This window comes from Taeniopygia guttata, chromosome 1 (genome assembly GCF_048771995.1).
Source record: "Taeniopygia guttata chromosome 1, bTaeGut7.mat, whole genome shotgun sequence".
In the NCBI taxonomy this organism is placed as follows: Eukaryota; Metazoa; Chordata; class Aves; order Passeriformes; family Estrildidae; genus Taeniopygia; species Taeniopygia guttata.
Genome location: NC_133024.1, coordinates 48,153,929 through 48,172,281, shown reverse-complemented (window position 1 = coordinate 48,172,281; position 18,353 = coordinate 48,153,929). Strand labels below are relative to the sequence as shown.

General features: G+C 38.2%; 1 protein-coding gene across 5 annotated transcripts in view; it reads right to left on the bottom strand.

The window, feature by feature from the left end:
• TBC1D4 (TBC1 domain family member 4) overlaps positions 1-18,353 on the bottom strand; it is a 109,018-nt gene that overhangs the window by 29,972 nt on the left and 60,693 nt on the right. For 3 of the 5 annotated variants that reach the window (XM_072928169.1, XM_072928174.1, XM_072928172.1), the window contains exons 2-8: positions 10,666-11,268; positions 9,248-9,337; positions 6,716-6,820; positions 4,073-4,205; positions 2,232-2,323; positions 1,627-1,737; positions 818-937 (exon numbers count right to left, since the gene is read on the bottom strand). In XM_072928169.1, coding sequence (XP_072784270.1) covers positions 818-937; positions 1,627-1,737; positions 2,232-2,323; positions 4,073-4,205; positions 6,716-6,820; positions 9,248-9,337; positions 10,666-11,268 — 1,254 coding nt within the window. Of the gene's footprint in view, positions 1-817; positions 938-1,626; positions 1,738-2,231; positions 2,324-4,072; positions 4,206-6,715; positions 6,821-9,247; positions 9,338-10,665; positions 11,269-17,011; positions 17,226-18,353 lie in introns of those variants that run through there. The other 2 variants (XM_072928173.1, XM_041715769.2) reach the window with 2 other exon arrangements.

Here is an 18,353-nt window from a genome sequence, read left to right as displayed (position 1 = left end):
TGCAGGACAAGTGCAATTTAGTGCTTTTGAAGTTACAAGTAAAAGGAACTTAATGTCATTGGTCCAAATTATCCTGTACTCAGATCATCACATTTCCTCTGTAATGATACACAGGCACACAGCCTTTTTCAGGTACTTCTCTATATGCCTCTTCTCTGACTCACCCATCTGAGCAGAGGACACTAAGCAAAACTTGCCTTTCAGACTTCTTTACCAAAAGACTACTTAATGTAAGAAAGTCTCAGTGATTATCTGTAATTTCACATCATACCTGGCTAGGAACATTAAAATGAAGATCAACTCATTTTTTAAGACTATTGCTTTTTTTTTTTTTTCCCTGCAAAAGGAACTTTGTTACTAGTTTCTAAAGATTCTTAGTGCCTAACGTGAACAATTTGAGCAATGAGCTGGAAGGTATTACTTCTCAGAATAGAGAGATTTCCCATATATATGCACAGAAATTTATTCACACTTTGCAAAACCAATAACATGTCTCTTTATGGGATCATGCAACTATCCTAATTGAATTCTATTCTGAAGGAACACATGCAACAACACTCAGCTAGCTCGCTTGCCACCTACAATGAATGTTCATTATTCAGAAATTTGTCTTTTTTTCTCCTCAATATGTGTGGCCTTAGAGTAAACTTTCTAATACAGTTAAATCACAATCAACCTAGCTGTAACTCTCCGACTTCACAAAAGGGATATTGCTTCATTAAGCATTTATCATATTGAGGACAAAAAGAAAAATCTTACAGGTCTTTACTGTCAAGGATATCTGGGACAGCTGATGATAATGAGTGGTTAAACTTACCCTTGAGAAGATATTTTCCAGAGAGCTAGTCAAGGATTTCTTTGCCTTGTTTTTCAGAATGTCAAGTTTAAACCGGCCACCACTGGTGGTGCCTTCTGGAATCGCACTGTTAGAAATGACCTGTTGAAATCAGCAAGGACACCATTCAGCTTTGGCAACTCTTTTTTTAATTGTGAAGACTATTTCCAAAGACTAGAGTTGAACCAGGTTACATAAGAAACAAAATACCCTTGGCCTTATTAAAAAAAAACACCACAAACATACTACCCTCCTTCAAAAAAAAAAAAAACCAAAAAACCAAAACAGTCTCATAAACAAACAAACAAATCCACAGTTAAAGGCACATTCCATCCCAAAGACTATATTGTAAAAGCATATAAATTTAACAATACTGTTGCCCATTTCCTTTGCAAGATAAGTTCAGAGTTTAAACTAAAACTGATGCTCTCTTCATTCTTATTCTTCCTAGATGTTATTCCTTGGGTGTGAGGATCAAAGGGGAGAGAAAAAGAAGAGTTATCCTCACACTATAAGAAAATACAGTCATAAAATAAATTGGTTGTCTTTCTTCCTGTTGTGTACCCCTCAACTTATAAAACCCAGGCAAGTAATTAAAAATTAAACCAGATTCCTTTTCCTGTACAGTCCTTTCTTAATTATAATACCCAGCTACAGGTACTCCTGAAGAAATCTAGCAGTGGTCCTACAAGTAATTAAAACAGCATATTAATAGTCTGGGAAGGGGAAGAAGAATAATAAAAATATTAAAGTTATAATAAATAATATTAAAAAATAAACCCAAGCTTTACCGACGGTGCTTCACCAATGTGGATATGCGTTTTCTGCTTAGTCTCACAGAGCTGACGGAGATGTAAGATCACAAGTTCATTTTCTTCCTGGTCATTGTCAGGCTTCATTTTCTGTCAGTAACAGTAAAACAAGGAGTTTGTCTTTCAAGTCATGATTTGCTTATTTTTCCTTCCTATGTAGGTATTCCTTGAAATTAATATACTGATACACCAAACATCAGAGCGCACTGTTATTATGTGGAATTGCAATCCTGTCTGTGTGCCCTCACACTCCTGAGCAAGATAGAACAAAAACTGAAAAATGTTGCAGGCTGTAGAGAGAAGGGAGCCTTATGCCCATACATTTTGTTTTCTAAGACTGTTACTATACAGCCTTCTAAGCGGCATTAGGAAACCAAGCCACTCTATTCTTCAGGAATACAGAGAGGAGCACAGCATTTGGAAGCCTAAATCATTGTATACTTCATCCACTAGAGCACTAGAATATTGTGCCAAAGTAAGTCAGAAAAGACAAATTCTGAAAATGCTGGACCTGTTCCAAAAATATCTAGTTTATTTTATCATGGTCTTTTTCAAATTAGGAAGAACAGCTTCTAAAGTATTACCTGAACACGTTCAAAAATGTCTGCTTGTTCATTGTCAGTTAGCGATGACAGATGTCTCTGAATTACAAGTTTGGCTCTTGGTGGATAGAGTCCTAGGAAAAGAATGGACCATTAAAGATTCTCAAATGAATTCTCTAAACACTTTTTGACCAAAATGACAGTAGAAGATATAAACCTGCCTTTGAGTTTATACAAGTTAACAGTATGACAGTTGTATATTGAATGTATATGTGATACAATATAAATGAGGTTTTGCTAAACCACATGGCTTTGTCTCCTTTCTTTAGCAGGAGCAAAAGCATAACCAGCAGCAGTTAAGTGTCTGGCTCCTGTGTAAAGGTCATGCTCCCTACCCCACCAGTGGCTTCCATCCTAATGCCAAGAGATCACTGACAGGTGGAAGCCTGACAACCATACGGGAGGAGAGGAAGAAAGGAACAGATCAAGCTTATAATGGGTGAGATAATCAATACATAGGATATTTGAAAGTTTTCAGATGCTTTTAACTGAAAAATTAAGAGTAAGAGAAAAAAATTAAGAATAAATGATAGAAATTCTGCTACTCCATAATGTGCACATATTGTCACAGAGGTATTCTAGGAAGTGACAAAAAATATGAGTGAAAACAAGCCCCTTGAACCAGATGAAGATTTTTTCCATCTAAGGTAGATATCATTCATAGAAAATTGCAATCAGAACAAATAAAATATTTTTTTCAAAATCATGCAGCTTTAGGTTTGATTTTGCTAAACTTCTAGACTCAAAGCAGATGGATTAAAAAAAGGGACACTAAAATAAGTTTTTCAGTCACTAAGTAGAAAGTTTATGAACCTACTACTACAGTACTCTAGTTGTTGCCCTAAGAGAGATACTGGGTACTTTTCAAATTACTTATAATGCCTTATACAGTGGCCTCTATAGGTTATAATCTACAAAAAACTTTCCCAGCTTAGGCTTACCACCTAAGTTATAGGTGAATACCTTTTGTTAAACATAGAAACTGTAAGTCACAGCCTAGCAAAATTTCACCCCACTAAGATTTTACACTTGGCTTTTCATCCACCAGAGGGAAGCAAGTGGCAACAGTGACTTTCAATGAATGGGAGAACTGTAAAACTCGAGCATCACCATAACCACACCACAAAACACAAGACTATTTGCTTTTTGTAACATACTTGCTTTTTGGTTTTGCATACAATGCTTTGCAAGGACACATAGCAGAGTGGCTATAAAAACAGGATCCTAACTTTTTTTTTTTTAATTCTATCTTGTAAGACGTTTTGCATATGTTCTGGTATATTTCACTTCCAGAGACACTAAAAAAGTTTATCTACTGATATCTGAAGGCAGGTTGTTGTTAATTTTCTTGATAAGATATTAATCTCCTAACTTAATAATTTATTTTCCTCTAATATAAACAGACCTTCAAATGTGTGAGGGAATAAACACAAAGAAGGAAAAAGTAACCCCACACAGGAAAGGAGGAATGCACAGGAAAGAAAGATCCTTCTTCATCATGACTGTCTTTTTATGAATCATTTTGAAAGTATGCAACTTGAGAAAAAAAAAAAAAAAACAACAAACAAGTGGAAGGTCAACTGGTGGGTTTTGTGGGTCTGCTTAAGAAAGGTATGATAATGAAAGAGAATGTATTTATAACAGAAGCTACATTATACTGTGTTGCAGTATCATTACTGCTAACACCCTGCCTAAATACAGAAAATGCTAAGTAACAGTAAGAATTGCATACTGGGATACTTTTCCCTCTGCTCTTACATTGTCTTAGTTATTCCTCCAGAAAAATCACCAAACCACAATTAGAAGATAAACTCAGTTGCTACCTTCAATTCTTTCACAAAGTTTGTGCAATGAATGCATAGGGCAGGCCTCACAGAGTTTGATCTGCGTCTTGGCATTTTGCAGGGCTGCAGCAGTGCTGAAGGCTTGCTTCAGGGTCAGCATTACCTCATCGACCTATATGGGAAGGAGGGAAAAGAGTATATAATCAAAAATACATGCCATAGACACAAAATTAGATTTATAAATCACATCTCAGACAGGTGCTTTACAATTAAAGGAAAGGAGACAAAACCATATAAACCCATTTGCTATTTTCTAAAGAGATCAAGGTTGAATTCCCAGCTTTCTGTAGATAATAACCATCTTTAAGATCTGCCAGACAGTGTAATTTTGATGTCTAACTACAGCTACTCAAGCTTACTGGGAAAGCACCCACTCTTTTAAGAAACCACAAGTGAGAATTTTTGGCTTGAATATATGCTGGTTAAATAGAGAGCATTAATTTCTTTAGTTCTGAGTCTCTCCATGCACATATAAACTGCATGTGTTCCTTCTTAACCTCTGTCGTCCCACCACAAAATCATTTTAGCAGCAACCCCCTTAGACCCATCCCTGACAGACAGGAGCTTCCCACAGCAGTTCACATTTCTGCTGGATACCAGACTGCCTACCAGCTTCATCACAATCACTACATAGCCTTAAGTTCTGTGGCCTGCCCTGCAGTCTGCCCTGATCCTTCCTCTGCCACTACCACCACCAACACAGCAGTGCTACGTTCCCACTCACCAGCAGTAGAAAAGATCAGCTTGTATCTAACAAAAGTTGAGCTACAGCATTTCTCCACATTCATTCAAATATGCGCCCAGACCTGGCATGCAAAACACTTGGAGCTCCCCTCTCTGTACTTCAGGGGAATACAGTGCGTATTAAAAGCTGTTTGCTCAGCCTCAGCATTAGCAAGGAAAGAGAGAAATTTTAGGAACTAAATCAATATTCTGCTTCAGAATCAGCTCCTCACTCTGCTTGAGACTTTGTTTTATAAGCAGGAAGAAGAAAGCTAAACTATTTGAGACAAAACCATGCAGTTTAACATAAAAAACATACAGACTTTTTTGAGGGTCTGTCACTTGGGGGGAAAAAGGAAAAAAAACGTAGAAAAGGAACCTGAATGTAGAAATTTGAACTAGTTTGTGTCCCAGTATGTGTAGGTTTGTTTTGTTTGCTTTAAACCTCTCAGTTTTAAGCATTACCAATAATTTTTGGGCGCTTTCTGTTCTTAGCAATAAAGCAGGACATTGAACAGTGAATGTCCATCTTACAACATGAACTGGTAAGTTTTTAAGTTGGCTACAATCCCTCTCCAATGCAAGATCCACAGAACAGTGCTAAGCATATGGATTATGACTACCCTAAAATTGTATGAGCTATAGCACAATATAAGAACAAATATACACAAGCCTCCCAACACAGCCTGCCTGACAGGGGAGAATCTGGAAAGCTCTGCACTGCCAGAGTCAAACTGCCACCAGGATCCGAGTGACTGCATCTGAAAGTAGCTCAGGAATGCTCATTTCATATTGCAGTGTGGTCATGCCCACACATAACAGTACTAGAATAAGCAAAGAGGTTCACAGAAACATGGGGGTTTTATACACCACTTAAGCCTTTGAATTATGCATGGTCAGATTTATCAATAGGTCAGATGTAACATTTTCTGTTATTACAATGATAAAGCTGATTTCATAGCAGCTCCCATTTTGACAAAAACACAACCTCAGCTGCCACGGTACATCTAGTGCTGTTAGGTGTTTGAAGTTCTAGTGATGTAAATCTATTCACTCTCAAGATAGTCAATGGATTAACAAATTACATTTTCAGCTAGATAGAAAAGTGATTTTATAGTTTACATGAGAAAGAGTTAGTAGCTGTTACCAGCGTCATCAAACAAACATGTTTCAGAACAGGAAACAACTACTTTTAAAGGGTCAAAGTTTTAAAATAAAAATGGAGTAGTCAAAATTAGTTCCTGTATGCATCTCACACTATTAAGCTACCTGTTATCAGTAAAGTCAGTGATATCTGTAACTTCAGTTAATTGATACATACTTTATACTATGTTCAATGTACTTTTTTTTTAGTTATATACATCCACAAATACTATGATTTTCTTCTTTTGTGATCAGATGCTGCTATTTTCTTCTCCTGAGGAACAAAACAGACTACAGGGACAAAGCTAAAGCCAGATGTAGGCTTAAGACACATGCAAGATCAGCCACTAGTTTAAATCCTACCCTGAAAGGTATGTTTGGGTTTTATCATCAGTTTTGCTACTGATTCAATACATGTCTTTACACTTTTAATGGGGAACCAAGTCTCTCAACAGTTAGAATTGGAAGAGTTACAATCAAATACAGAGCCTAAATATGCTCACAGTCACACACCCATATGGATTCGCCCATTTGTTACTGATACCTGCATCAGCAGAGTAGCAGGATATGGCTGTGTATGAACAGAATGTTCACACTTCCTATTGCAAATTTGCATAGGCACAGCTGACATCTTGCACCTGAGCAGATGTGAGCACTGGGGCTCAGCTGACACAGCAGAATAACAGACTCCTATTGCTCAGGAAATGCCTTGGAAATGCTCTGATGAAACAATGAGGATCATGCATAAATACTCACCAAAGACTCACTTGCACACTGGAACACATAGCAAACATACTGGCTTAACCCAGGTTCCACAGATTCTCGGCAAATAAAACCAAAGTGATCAATGTGTTTTATACCCTAGAAGAATTTTAAAAGAGCATTAGTGGACTATTTTATAAACAGGTATAGTTTCCAAAAATTTGAATAACTATAAATGCATATCCCTAATGTTCTATTTTACCCGTAGTATAATTATTTTTAAATTGTTTTTTGTATTTAAGTTATATAAAGATGTTTATATAATCAAAACAAAATACAGCAATAAATCTGGACCAGAATTTATTCCATCAGCAAAACAGAATTTTCAGGGCCAACTAAAGACTGCTGGGTTGTATTTGGAATTGCCACCACAGTGAAAATTTGATTTTATAAGCCATACTAAAACACAGGATTGGAGAAGTATCAGGGTAACAGCAGACTCTTGCTTTTCTGTGTTAGGACTACACACACAAAAAAAAAAAAAAAAAGGGGGGGGGAGTGAGCAGCAACATACAGAATTCCAACTACATTCTGAAATAAAGTCTTTGAGACTGAGTTACATACCAGAAGTTTCAAGACTTACTACACATTACTACTGTCACTTTTTTCCAAGATCTTAGTGTAACAGCTTGACAGGGAACACTGCCTTGCTAAAAACAGCACTGAGAAGATCAAAGACAGCTGCTTCCTAAGAAGCACTATATTCCCAGTCTCAATTCAGGGAACATGACTCACTATTGTTAAAGCTTTTGCCAATGTTTTTATCATCTGAGTATGGTAATAGTAGATTTTCTCCAAATGAAAACCTAGTCCCTCAAGTTCAAATACAACAAAAATCAGAACACGGCTGCTTGGATCCATCTCCAAAGAAAACACCTATATCATAAAAGAGAGGAGGAGGCAAAGCAACTTGCCTGTCACTTCAGAGAACACTCTAGACAAAATTGGAAATGCAGTACGTGACAGACTGAACATATTGTCACTACACACTGTTGTTTTTAAAAACAAAATTCCAGAAGTCACTTCTGTGCCACTTGAAACTTAAAAGGTGCAGAGGGTTGCTAAGATGACACAAATGGCATTAGTTGAACGGTAGTCCAACTAATCTTTGACTTCATTTTCTTGTGACATATGAAGTCTTCAAAAGCATAAAGTAATAAAGGTCAGACATATACACATGTTGATCTATAGAACAGTGAAGTGTTGAGCTCTGTTTTGCAATAAAAAATAATTATTAAAGGTGGTTTGGTGAGATGCCAGTTCTCTCCTTACTGACAGTGCCTGAACAAGTCTACTGCTGTCGTGACTTCTCAGTCTACACAGGAGAACATCTGAGGGGTTGAGACAGATGTGACATTTGCCCTACTGAAGCACAAATAGGACAGTATGTTCCTAAATCAACAGTACTTCCATCACATTTCTTTAAGAAGGCGGCTTTAAGAGGTCATGACAAAAGAGCCAAGTTTTCTGTTGATCTGGGTTCCCTCAAGAGGAAGGCTCCAACAAGAAAACTTCTATTTGATATCTGAGTTTAGACTGCACACACAGAGCTTTATCATCAGTTATGTCTGCTGCTTTACAATTATAAGGAGTGTGGATAATTACACGAATGCAGCAGCTCAACCATGCTTAAGCTATAGGATAAAAAATACCTTTATAGACCAACTAAGAGAATCCAGAATGCAAACTGGCAATGACATCTCCTTTTCATTGTTTGTAAAGCTTGGAAAGACAAATATTCCTAAGTCACAGTCCCACAATACATAGTAAATCACTGCCCTATAAATCTGTAACAGAGGAGCCCTGCAGCTAGCCCCAAGTTCTAAAAGGAAGTACTGATGAGGTTTATGCAACCAATGCTTAGCCTTGAACAAATTAGTATTTTATTTCTGTTGAACTCAGAACGCCCTTGACTTCTCTAAAGTAACTGTTTCATATTAAAAAAAAAAAAAATCCTAAAAGTATTGTGACTGCCTCTTTGAGTTATTCAAGAATGCAAAGTCAAAAAGTGTCTGTAGCAACTGGTTGAACAAGAGCAAGATGGAAAGGTGAACATCTTAGCCTCGATATTTAACTTTACAAGAAATAATTATTTATTACTGTACATCGCTAGGTACACCTATTACCATATTCTCCAGAAGAAATTATGCAGGTGGACTGCTGTTATTCCAAAGGGTTGATTTGATGCTCTCCTCCTTTCGTTCTGAAGGCTTTTAGGAGCTTATCTGCTCAAAACCAGTACACTCAGAGCATCCTAAATGGAGAATAACTGCTTCCAAAAACATACTTAATACTCTTCCAAAGCAGAAATAGTTTATACTTTGTTTCCTGATGAGTGATTGAAGTTGCTGCTATTACACAGCTCAGACTGGTTATTTTGCACTCATATTTTCTGGACTTTTCTGGAAAAAGAATTGTACATTTCTTTTTTTCTCCTGCCTATAGACCAGCAAGGCAATACAGCTGAAGAACAAATAAAATCTTTTTCTTCTAATGATCTACATATTGCTTCTTATTAATGCTTACCTGAGAACATGATGAGATATCTTTAAAATTCTTTTCAAACACAACAGATTTCGTATCTGGACTGATGAGGTTAACTTCAAATCTTCCAACCTAAGGGAGAGAAAAATAAATCTAATTTATGCCTGTCTTGGGGGTATAGCATTTACAGCAACAAAAATATCAGAATCCTGCCCTTTCTTGCTCACATAGAGTACCTTTTGGCACAACAGCTTACTCAGCAGGAACAAGGGTGCCAGGGTGCTGTAATTCTGCCCATGTTGAGTAAGAATATTTCAGCAAGAACAATACACTCAGTTGAATAACAAAAACTACTTGGAAAAAACAGTTTTTCTTCCTCTCCGCCACCTTTTTTCTTCAACTTATTTTAGTCCAAAGATCATGTGTGACAGACAATACTAAAACATTTAGGAAACGATGTGGCTAAAATAAAAGCTGAAAAAAGGGAATTCTTGGTTTTTAAATTATGCCATAGATTAGCTGAGAAATTAAGATAATACTTTTTGGTCTGTAGTTATTCCAAATAAGAAAGAGTAAATTCTGCAGCAAGCTACCTTTCAGCTTTCCCAAACTGCTTCTCAAGTCCATGGAATTTATTCTACAGACCTCAGATTTTTTCAGTAAATCTTGTTCATTACTAGTGATAAGCTGTGACTTTCTGAAGGGCAATGCATTCTCACTTCAGATATCATTTTCCCAAGAGAATAAAAACTAGAATGATCCTTACAACAAATGGAAATACAAAATCCAGACATTTAGCCTACTGTTATTTTAAGGTACAAAGATTTTTTCCTTTTATGGGTCACCTCCTTTATGCATCCTTCTATTTTCTCAAAACAAGTTCCAAAGGTGTGAAATGCACTTCAGGCATGAGAAGAAATAACCACTGTAGCCTGAAGGAAGAAGCCTTTAGTGCAAAGATGTTTGAATACTCATCTGGTAAAGAGGAGTCATTAATACAAATTATCAAAAAGAGACTGGTTCAAACACAAGGCTGTGGAAGTCTCAAGTGAAGTTTTTTTGTTTTTAAGTGCACAAAAAAAAGAGGTTTTCTTTGCATGGTAGTCTTCATTGATTTTCTTTTTGAAAGAATAGTCACGTTTTTCAGCTAGGTTCTAAATATCACCAACACAGACAATCCAGAACTGCATATAAAATACTTATTTCACTAAAAGCTCTGCTCCTTTAAGTAATTACTCCATAAACAATTATTTTTTCTTAAAATTTGCCTGAGCTCATGAGTTGAGGTGAAACTTCAGCAACTCATGTTCCAACCATTTATGAACAAATATAAAAATATTTATGACAAATCATGAAGCCATACTGGATCCACATTACTTATATTGAAAAACATCTCAAAGTGCGCAGGGGAAGAAGATACGGTATAAAACCAACAGGAAATTGCTCGCCCTAGAACACACCTGGAACAACATTGTCCTGTTCTTCTCAGAATCAGAGGGCTGAACGTGACTGGGAGCACTTGCGTGCCTTCTGCGGGACTGTATTTTCAGGCTTGTGTCATGAACCCTTCTCTGCATCACTGCAGTGACACTGCTGCACCGGGAGCGAAACTCCTGCTGCTCATCAAAGCCAGAGTCCTCTAAAATCCTCTCTGGAAAGCAGCCACGAGTGTTGGCCAGGTTGGTCAAGTTGGTCTGGCTGCCAATTGTAAACATTGCAGCACGCCCTGAGGTGCTGTTTGGGCTGTCCAGATCCTCAAAAGGGCTGTCCAGAGGAGAAGCTGGCACATTTTCTTCACACAGGGGCAAGTCCAAGCTCGACTCATTATTCCGCTGCTCATTTAACAGTTTCAGGCGCTGGCGCTCATGAAGGCTGAATTTCTCTATGCAGTCGTCAATTAGTGTGGAGGGAGCTTTCTTGTGAGCCACTGTCACCTTCCCACAGTACAAGACCTCAAATTTTTGAGAGTCATAGAAGGCATCTTCACTATCCTTACTTGGTTTGGCATCTTCTTTCAGTGCTGCTTTAGAGACTTGTCTTATGCTGCTGATAATATCAGGAACCTAAGGGGACAGTGTGAAAGGCCTTTTTAGTAACCACAAATGACACAGCAGAGACAGTGATGCATCAAGCATTTCTTAAGGTAAGTATTTACACAAGCTATTTCTCCAGCAGAGTGCCACAAGCTTCTTGGCAAAGAATATAAAATCAGTAAAGTCTAAATTCTGTATGGATAATTTATGTAGTGGAAGCAGAGCAAATAATTACTAATTTTTTTCCTGGAATGTCTTCCAGTACATAAGGTTTAAAATTACCAGAAGGTCGATTGGCAAATGTTCACATCTTTTTTGTTTGTTTTTACTGAGACTACCTTCTCTTTCCCATTGTCCTCTGCCCACACTGGCATGTTTTACTGCTGTGTTCTGTAAAGGGCCATCACCATTCCTTTGTTTTTATTCTGCAGAGACACTTATTCTATTCTTAAAACTTTCAGGAATGGTTTTGTGGAAAGGAGACCAGAGATCCCCATCAATTTCAAATGACACTTTTGGAATAGAGGTAGCAAGAACATGGACATTTTACTGAAGCACCATGTACAACTGAATTAGGTCTCACTTATCAACTATAAAAACCTTGCCCCATCCATCCTATGACACAGTTCACCTTAAAGTCACGATTCCCTGCTGCCTCAGTCATTGTGCCATTAAGCAGCACACACAAATCTCTCTTCCTCTCTGCACAGACCCCTACAATACCCTGTAGGCCCAAACTGCACATCCCCAGAAGAAGCTCACAATTTCAGCCCTGTATCACACAGTCTTTCAAAGACATCTGGTTCTTGCTCCATTTTATCCCAAATCACACTGGGAGGAGTCTGCTTTCAGTACCAACATATTTAATATGCGAGCTCATTTTTCATTCTGGCTTCACAAAAGAAAACAAGGACTTCCCCAACTCTACTAACTGCAGATCAGAGTGGCAATAGTTGCTCTTTTGACAGTACCCACTCTTGTGAACCATACCCTCTTTCCCACGTGTCCCATTTTCTCTAGAAGTATAATGAATGGCATCACACTACATGCACTGGGGAAGTTACTTGTGACAATGAGATAAAAAGAGAATATCAATCCAATTTTCTTTGCAAGACAAATCAGTTCTCAACATTCAACTAATTAAATACAATCAATCAACAGTTTTTGTATTCTATACAGCTTCCCACCAAAATATTTGATATTTTTCAAAGAATTTTTCTATTAAAATAAGGTAACTTCAAAGTCACACCTTAAATAATCCATACTTTCTATAGTGTCTCTTTCTTTCAGTCACACGATACCAGCTGAAGCTTGCTACTGAGGCAGCAATCTCATCTACCAGCACTTCTGCAAGTCAGAGTGGAAAATTACCTCATCTTAATCCCCATCTCGCATTACACACTCCTCATCCCTTGGGCATTCAACTCAAATCTGCTTCCAGTTCATTTATTGCAAAATGAAGTTCAATTACCCTGAGGTCTGCTGACCCTTTGGCTTCTATCCCTTTAGACGTCACCATCATCTCAGTTTTCAGTGAGGCTAAAAGCTATGTCTAGAACTGACACAGATACAAGAGTGGAACTGTTCTTCCCTCATTTTCACTACCAGGCTGTTTTACCATCACCCAAAGGGCCCTTCCTCCCAGCCATGGCAATTCAGCTGGACATACAAAATGCTCACCTTGCACTTGCCTGTTTGTATTCCAAGATGCAGCTCTTTTCCCACTGATTGGTATCTTATTCTCTCTATGGATTGTGCTTAAAGAAGCTCTAGAGTTTAAATTCTTAAGTTCTCTATTTTAACAAAAATTCACAAACTAGCTACCTTTTTATTAAAATTTCTCTTTTTAGAATCCAGAAGCTGTTACAGGGCAATTCACATATATTTCCATTTCAAGTACAGTGACAAATGATAATTCTATTCAAAATGCATACATTTTACACACAATCAACTAGAGTAACCACTGTCAGCTGTTTAATCAGCAATTTAATGTTTTTTAGAAGTGTACCATCACTTCGACTCCAATAATTGGTTTTGCCTCCTGCTCATCACCTCTAAAACAAAAAAAATTTGGTATACCTGAGTCTTTCTAAAAATACTCAATAGCCTCCTAACAGATCCTTCCCCCTCACTCCCCCACCTGCAAATGTCCAAACAGGCTGGAGATAAGACACTACCAATTCCACATCAATGTCACAATTGATCACTAATATTTGTCAGACAGCCCAGAACCAGTTCCAGATGCTTGTTAGTTGTTTCATGGGTGCTCTTAGTACCATGGTGTAAAAAACACCTTCAAGTATAACATTCAAGACAGATACTAACATTGCCAGGCTATGAGTTGTGCACATGAATTTTATCGGTCTTTAGTGACAGGAGTAACTGTGTGCTGCTGCTGATGCACTCAGTGACTGACAAGTGCCAGCCTGTGCTGTTAGACCCGACCCTCTTCACTCCCAGAGTGACTCTTATCAAGAACCAAGAGCTATTTCTGAGGTGTACTACCTGATCAGAGTACAGTATTTTCATAAATAAAGATCTGACTTAGCGCAAAACCCCTAAGTGGTATCAAGTGGAGTCTAAACAACATTTTGCATCCGTGTCTTCCTGAAATGCAAGATGCAGGAAAAGTTACATAAATATCAATCACACATCCCAGTATGGCTTTTTACACATTTCTTTGACATGTATCATTGGGTTTTGACATTTTGCTCCTCTGTTTATCAAGAAACCCCAGTCATAAAAGTTTCACCATCCAAGTTGTGTAACTTTTTTGGATTTGGATATTAGTTTATTATGTCAAAATTGCAGGGCAAAGTTAGATAAGATAATAAGCAGAATGTAGCTTTTAAAATACTGAATCACCTGATGAAAATTCTTTACTCTTAGAAATCAGTTTAGGAATATTAAGACGACAGACTCCTGAAACAGTCAAAACTTACTAATGTGTTTCCAAGTTCTACTATTTCTCTGCAGAAGTCTCATCAAATTAAGCAGCCAGAGGGGAGAAATGGGATTCTTACTCCTGAAACCCACAGGGCCATTGACATCTTCCTATGCATCTACTACCAGCTGTTACAGTAGAGCAAAATTAAAAGGTCAAATGGGTTATTGTATAGGTTTTCAGTATACACCTGTATATAAAGAAACTAAATTCTTAAAGTATTTAAGCAATTGATCCATTTAACACACTCAGATTTTTTTTTTTGTTAAGCCTTGAAGACAGTTACATCAAGAAGAAAGACTGGATGAGACAGGGCTACACACTGTATTCTCAGGGTGAGAGAAGCACACTTCCAGCCCAAATAAACCCTGTGGTGGGACAATTCAAGAAGACTTAATTCTCCCAGATTTTGCCTCTCCCAAATCCCATGATCTAGGGGCCAATTATCTTTTTCTAAATATTGTTGGACAGAGAAGGAAATTACTATGTTCCAAAGGGAGCTCCACAGGACTTCTCAGCGCAGAAAATTAGGAGCTGATGGTGCAGTGCTGGAACAGCAGTTCTCAAATGCAGAAACATAATGCAGGGCATTATTATAGGTTTTATTAATGAAGTTTCCCTATACTGCTGAGTAGAATACTATTTCATTAATCAGAACAAGGAAATTACTCCCACCCCAATACACCAACTCAAATATGCTAGAACAGCACAAAAGCTTTCTCTAAAGCAGCAGTAACCTCATGCTTGAACAGTGACAGGCATTAATAACATGAAACCAAACAAAATGGATCTGAGAGCTTTAGGTGAGCTTTCTTCCCCTCTAGGATGTCAAGAGCATCCACACCTGTTAGGAAGAAACAGCAGCATGTGTACTTTAAGACTTTGAAACAGTGCTCACAGTAACTCTTTGATCTCTGAGCACAGCCAAGATAACTCAAGAGCAGAGATCCTTCCTCAGGTCTGTTCCAAACAACACCCCCAATTGCAATGCCCTCAGTAAGACAAGGATGGACAGTGGGTACCACAAGTGCAAAACTAAACCTGTGATACTACTTTGGCTCTTCAGTGTGAACAACACTACAAAACTTGGTGGAGAAAAAAGAAACCAAAAAAACCAAACCCCAATACCAAAACCAATGAAACAAGACTGCAATGTAACAAGTACTCTATAATGTCACTGAAGAAGCAATATTTTCCTTCAGGGAAATATATCTGATCTAGTAAGAGCAATTACAGAAAAAGAAAAAAAAAGCAACCCCACACTTGGGAACCCAAATCAAATTTTTTATTCACATCCAAGCAGCCTAAGATTGTATGAACCAGTCTCCACCCAAACACACCAGATCCGATATGTGGCGATTCAAAAAGAAAAAGTTAGCTGTACTCAGAACAGAACAGATGGCATTGCCCAAGCTGTGCATCTCCTACAGGTAGATTCTACTCTGAAAAAGCAACATAATAAGTAAAGCATGACACTGACACAAAATTTCTTTACCACAGGCAGTAGAGTTTTGATAGTTGAAACTAATGACAGCACCAGTTTTAGCCGGGTAATCCCCAGTCTCCTCTATTTGTACCACACACCTATGATCTTGGTTAGAGACCTTTTGAGCTACAGCAGCACACCATCCATTTGGCAAGATACTGTAGAATAAAGTGGCAGCACTGAGCTAACTCCCGCTCTGCAATTCAAGGGCTAGATCTAGTTCTGTCCCTTGTGACTAGGCCTGCAACAGTGTTAATTCATAAAGGAAGCAAACACCTTCCTCATGCATTAGTAGCACACTGCACAAAGGGTATGTGATTAGTACTGCCAAGAAATATTGTACTATACATCAAGACACATCACTGTGTTCTACACAGAATAGTTATGTTATAGTTATTTCTTCATGTTAGAAAGAAACATCACTTTAACTGATAGAAGAAATGCAAGGTCTTTCATCTGACCTAAGTGTAGATTAAAACCAAAGGGAGGAATGCAGAAAAATAATCACCACCAAATTCACCTCATGTCATGTAGCTGAGGTTTTGTAAAAATTAATTCCAACTGCCGCAACCCTTAAAACCTCAAAAACAGGATTTCAGTTGAGTATTTATCACCAATATCTTTAAGTTGCAAAATAGAGGGACTGTTCAGCCTACTAAATCATGCCTGATGCAGCATAACAGTAGAACATTTTATTGTAAGCCTAGAAAGGGCAGAGCATCTCCATTGTAACACCACATGCTTTCTTGAACAGCAGTGACAGAAGTGGAAGCATTAAAAAAAAAACACAAAAAAAAAAACCCCAACCCTTTGAATTCACAAGAGCCTCCAGCGAACAAAGGTGAATGTTCCCTTTTTGCTGGAGTGATAGCTTTCAAATGCATCCCTTAGTAATTACTGAGCAGTGCTTTCAATTTAATCCAAACTTAGAACTTGAATACTATGGATATTACGAAGAAGAACAAAATTTGCTGGCTGGATTCCACTATTTCCACAGATGAAGAGAATTTTGCTGTGCAGAGTAGCTGCAGCCCTCCTTAATTTGTGTCTAGCTTCCACATGGAAAATTTCAGTCTGGAATTTATTAACAAAGCAAAGCCGCTCTTCATACTGTAAGGCTTATAAACAAGTGTGACAGTGAAGTTCTAATCTAACAAACATGCCTAACAAATGTGGCTACTTAATGACAACATTTCTAGCAAGACAATTACTTTCAAGACAAGGAAAAAGCTCAACCCTGCTCACTCCATCACCGCACAAAGTGCAGCGGCAGATCCCTTCCACCGTACAAAGAGACAGGAAATGAATGAACTGCACACACACACTACAGGAGCAGTCAGTACCTTCTGGTGCGAGATCCAGCTCAGAAGCAGAGGCATGTCCAAGCAGAGCTGTCACCCCATGAACACCAAGAACAGATTCCTGGGATAAGAGAGTGCAGAAAGGATCCCCCTCTCACAAAGAGCTAGCAGTGCTGTCATGGCATTTCCTCAGGCTCGTTTCATGATATCACAGCAGAGCCAGAAATCCGTGCAGCGGCCGTTTGTTCTTCACAAGTCAAGCATTTCCTGACTTGGGGCTGGAAGCATCCACACTGCTGGATTTGAATAATGCACCCCACTCATCATCACGCTATGTACACTTGAAAGCAAACAAAAGAGAAACAGGATGCTGTTCTGAAATCAACACCCTGCACTTTGCTAATTACTGGGAGTTTGATAACTATCAATAAGAAAGCAACACAATGTGAGAAAAAATTAGGAACAATTGGAATGAGTCTCTTTTTAATTAGTGTTAACTTGCATATCCAAAAGATAGGAAAATCCAGCCACAGCAGTGAAACATGAACAGAGACAAAACAAGCTGCATATCATATCCTGCTATGTACCAGGCATTTGACAAGGAGGCAAAGTTCTTATCTTAAAAAAAAACCACAACCAAATGCCAGCCAAAGTGCAGATATCTGTAACTATTCTTAACTAGAAAGAAGGGTGGGAGAGGGAAAAAATTGTTTCCTTTAACTGCTATAAATGTGTTTACTGCCATCCAGATAGGAGTTTTTATTGCCATCCAGCGCTGATCATTTAGACCTGTTGTACTTCTAAAACCACTGCATTCTGCTGCTTTCCACTCTGGTGAAAGTGCTCCACTTACCAGTTTTCACCATTAAAATGCATCTTTCTGATAAAAGACCAGCTCAGCGTGATTCAACTTACGCAGTCACACAAGCAATTTGCTGACTCTGTTTATGCTAGAGGTATTTAGAAACTAGAACAGAAGAATCTGCCTTCCTCAGCTGACTTACTGCTGAAGAAATACTGATATCTTCTTTTTAACAGAAATAAGGAGGGCTTGCAGCCCAGAGAAATGCTGTCTCAAAGAGAAACGAGTAACAGCCAAATTACTAAGCATTTCTATAATCCATCTGCACTTACTGTACAGTCTAAAAATAACAGTTTAGAAAAATCCAAGTCAGGTTCTCAGCAGGCAGTAATAAGCATTTGCCATCAACTCCAATTCATTCTGCTGCATGTCTGGGCCAACACAACACAAGCCCAGTAGCAGAAAGCTGGAACACAGGGACTGGCAAAGAAACTTTCAGTGAAAGCAGCTTTTGGAGCTTCAAGCTAACTGCCATCCCTGGCAGCTAGTGCCTTCACATTTCTTCTCTACAGGCTCATGAAT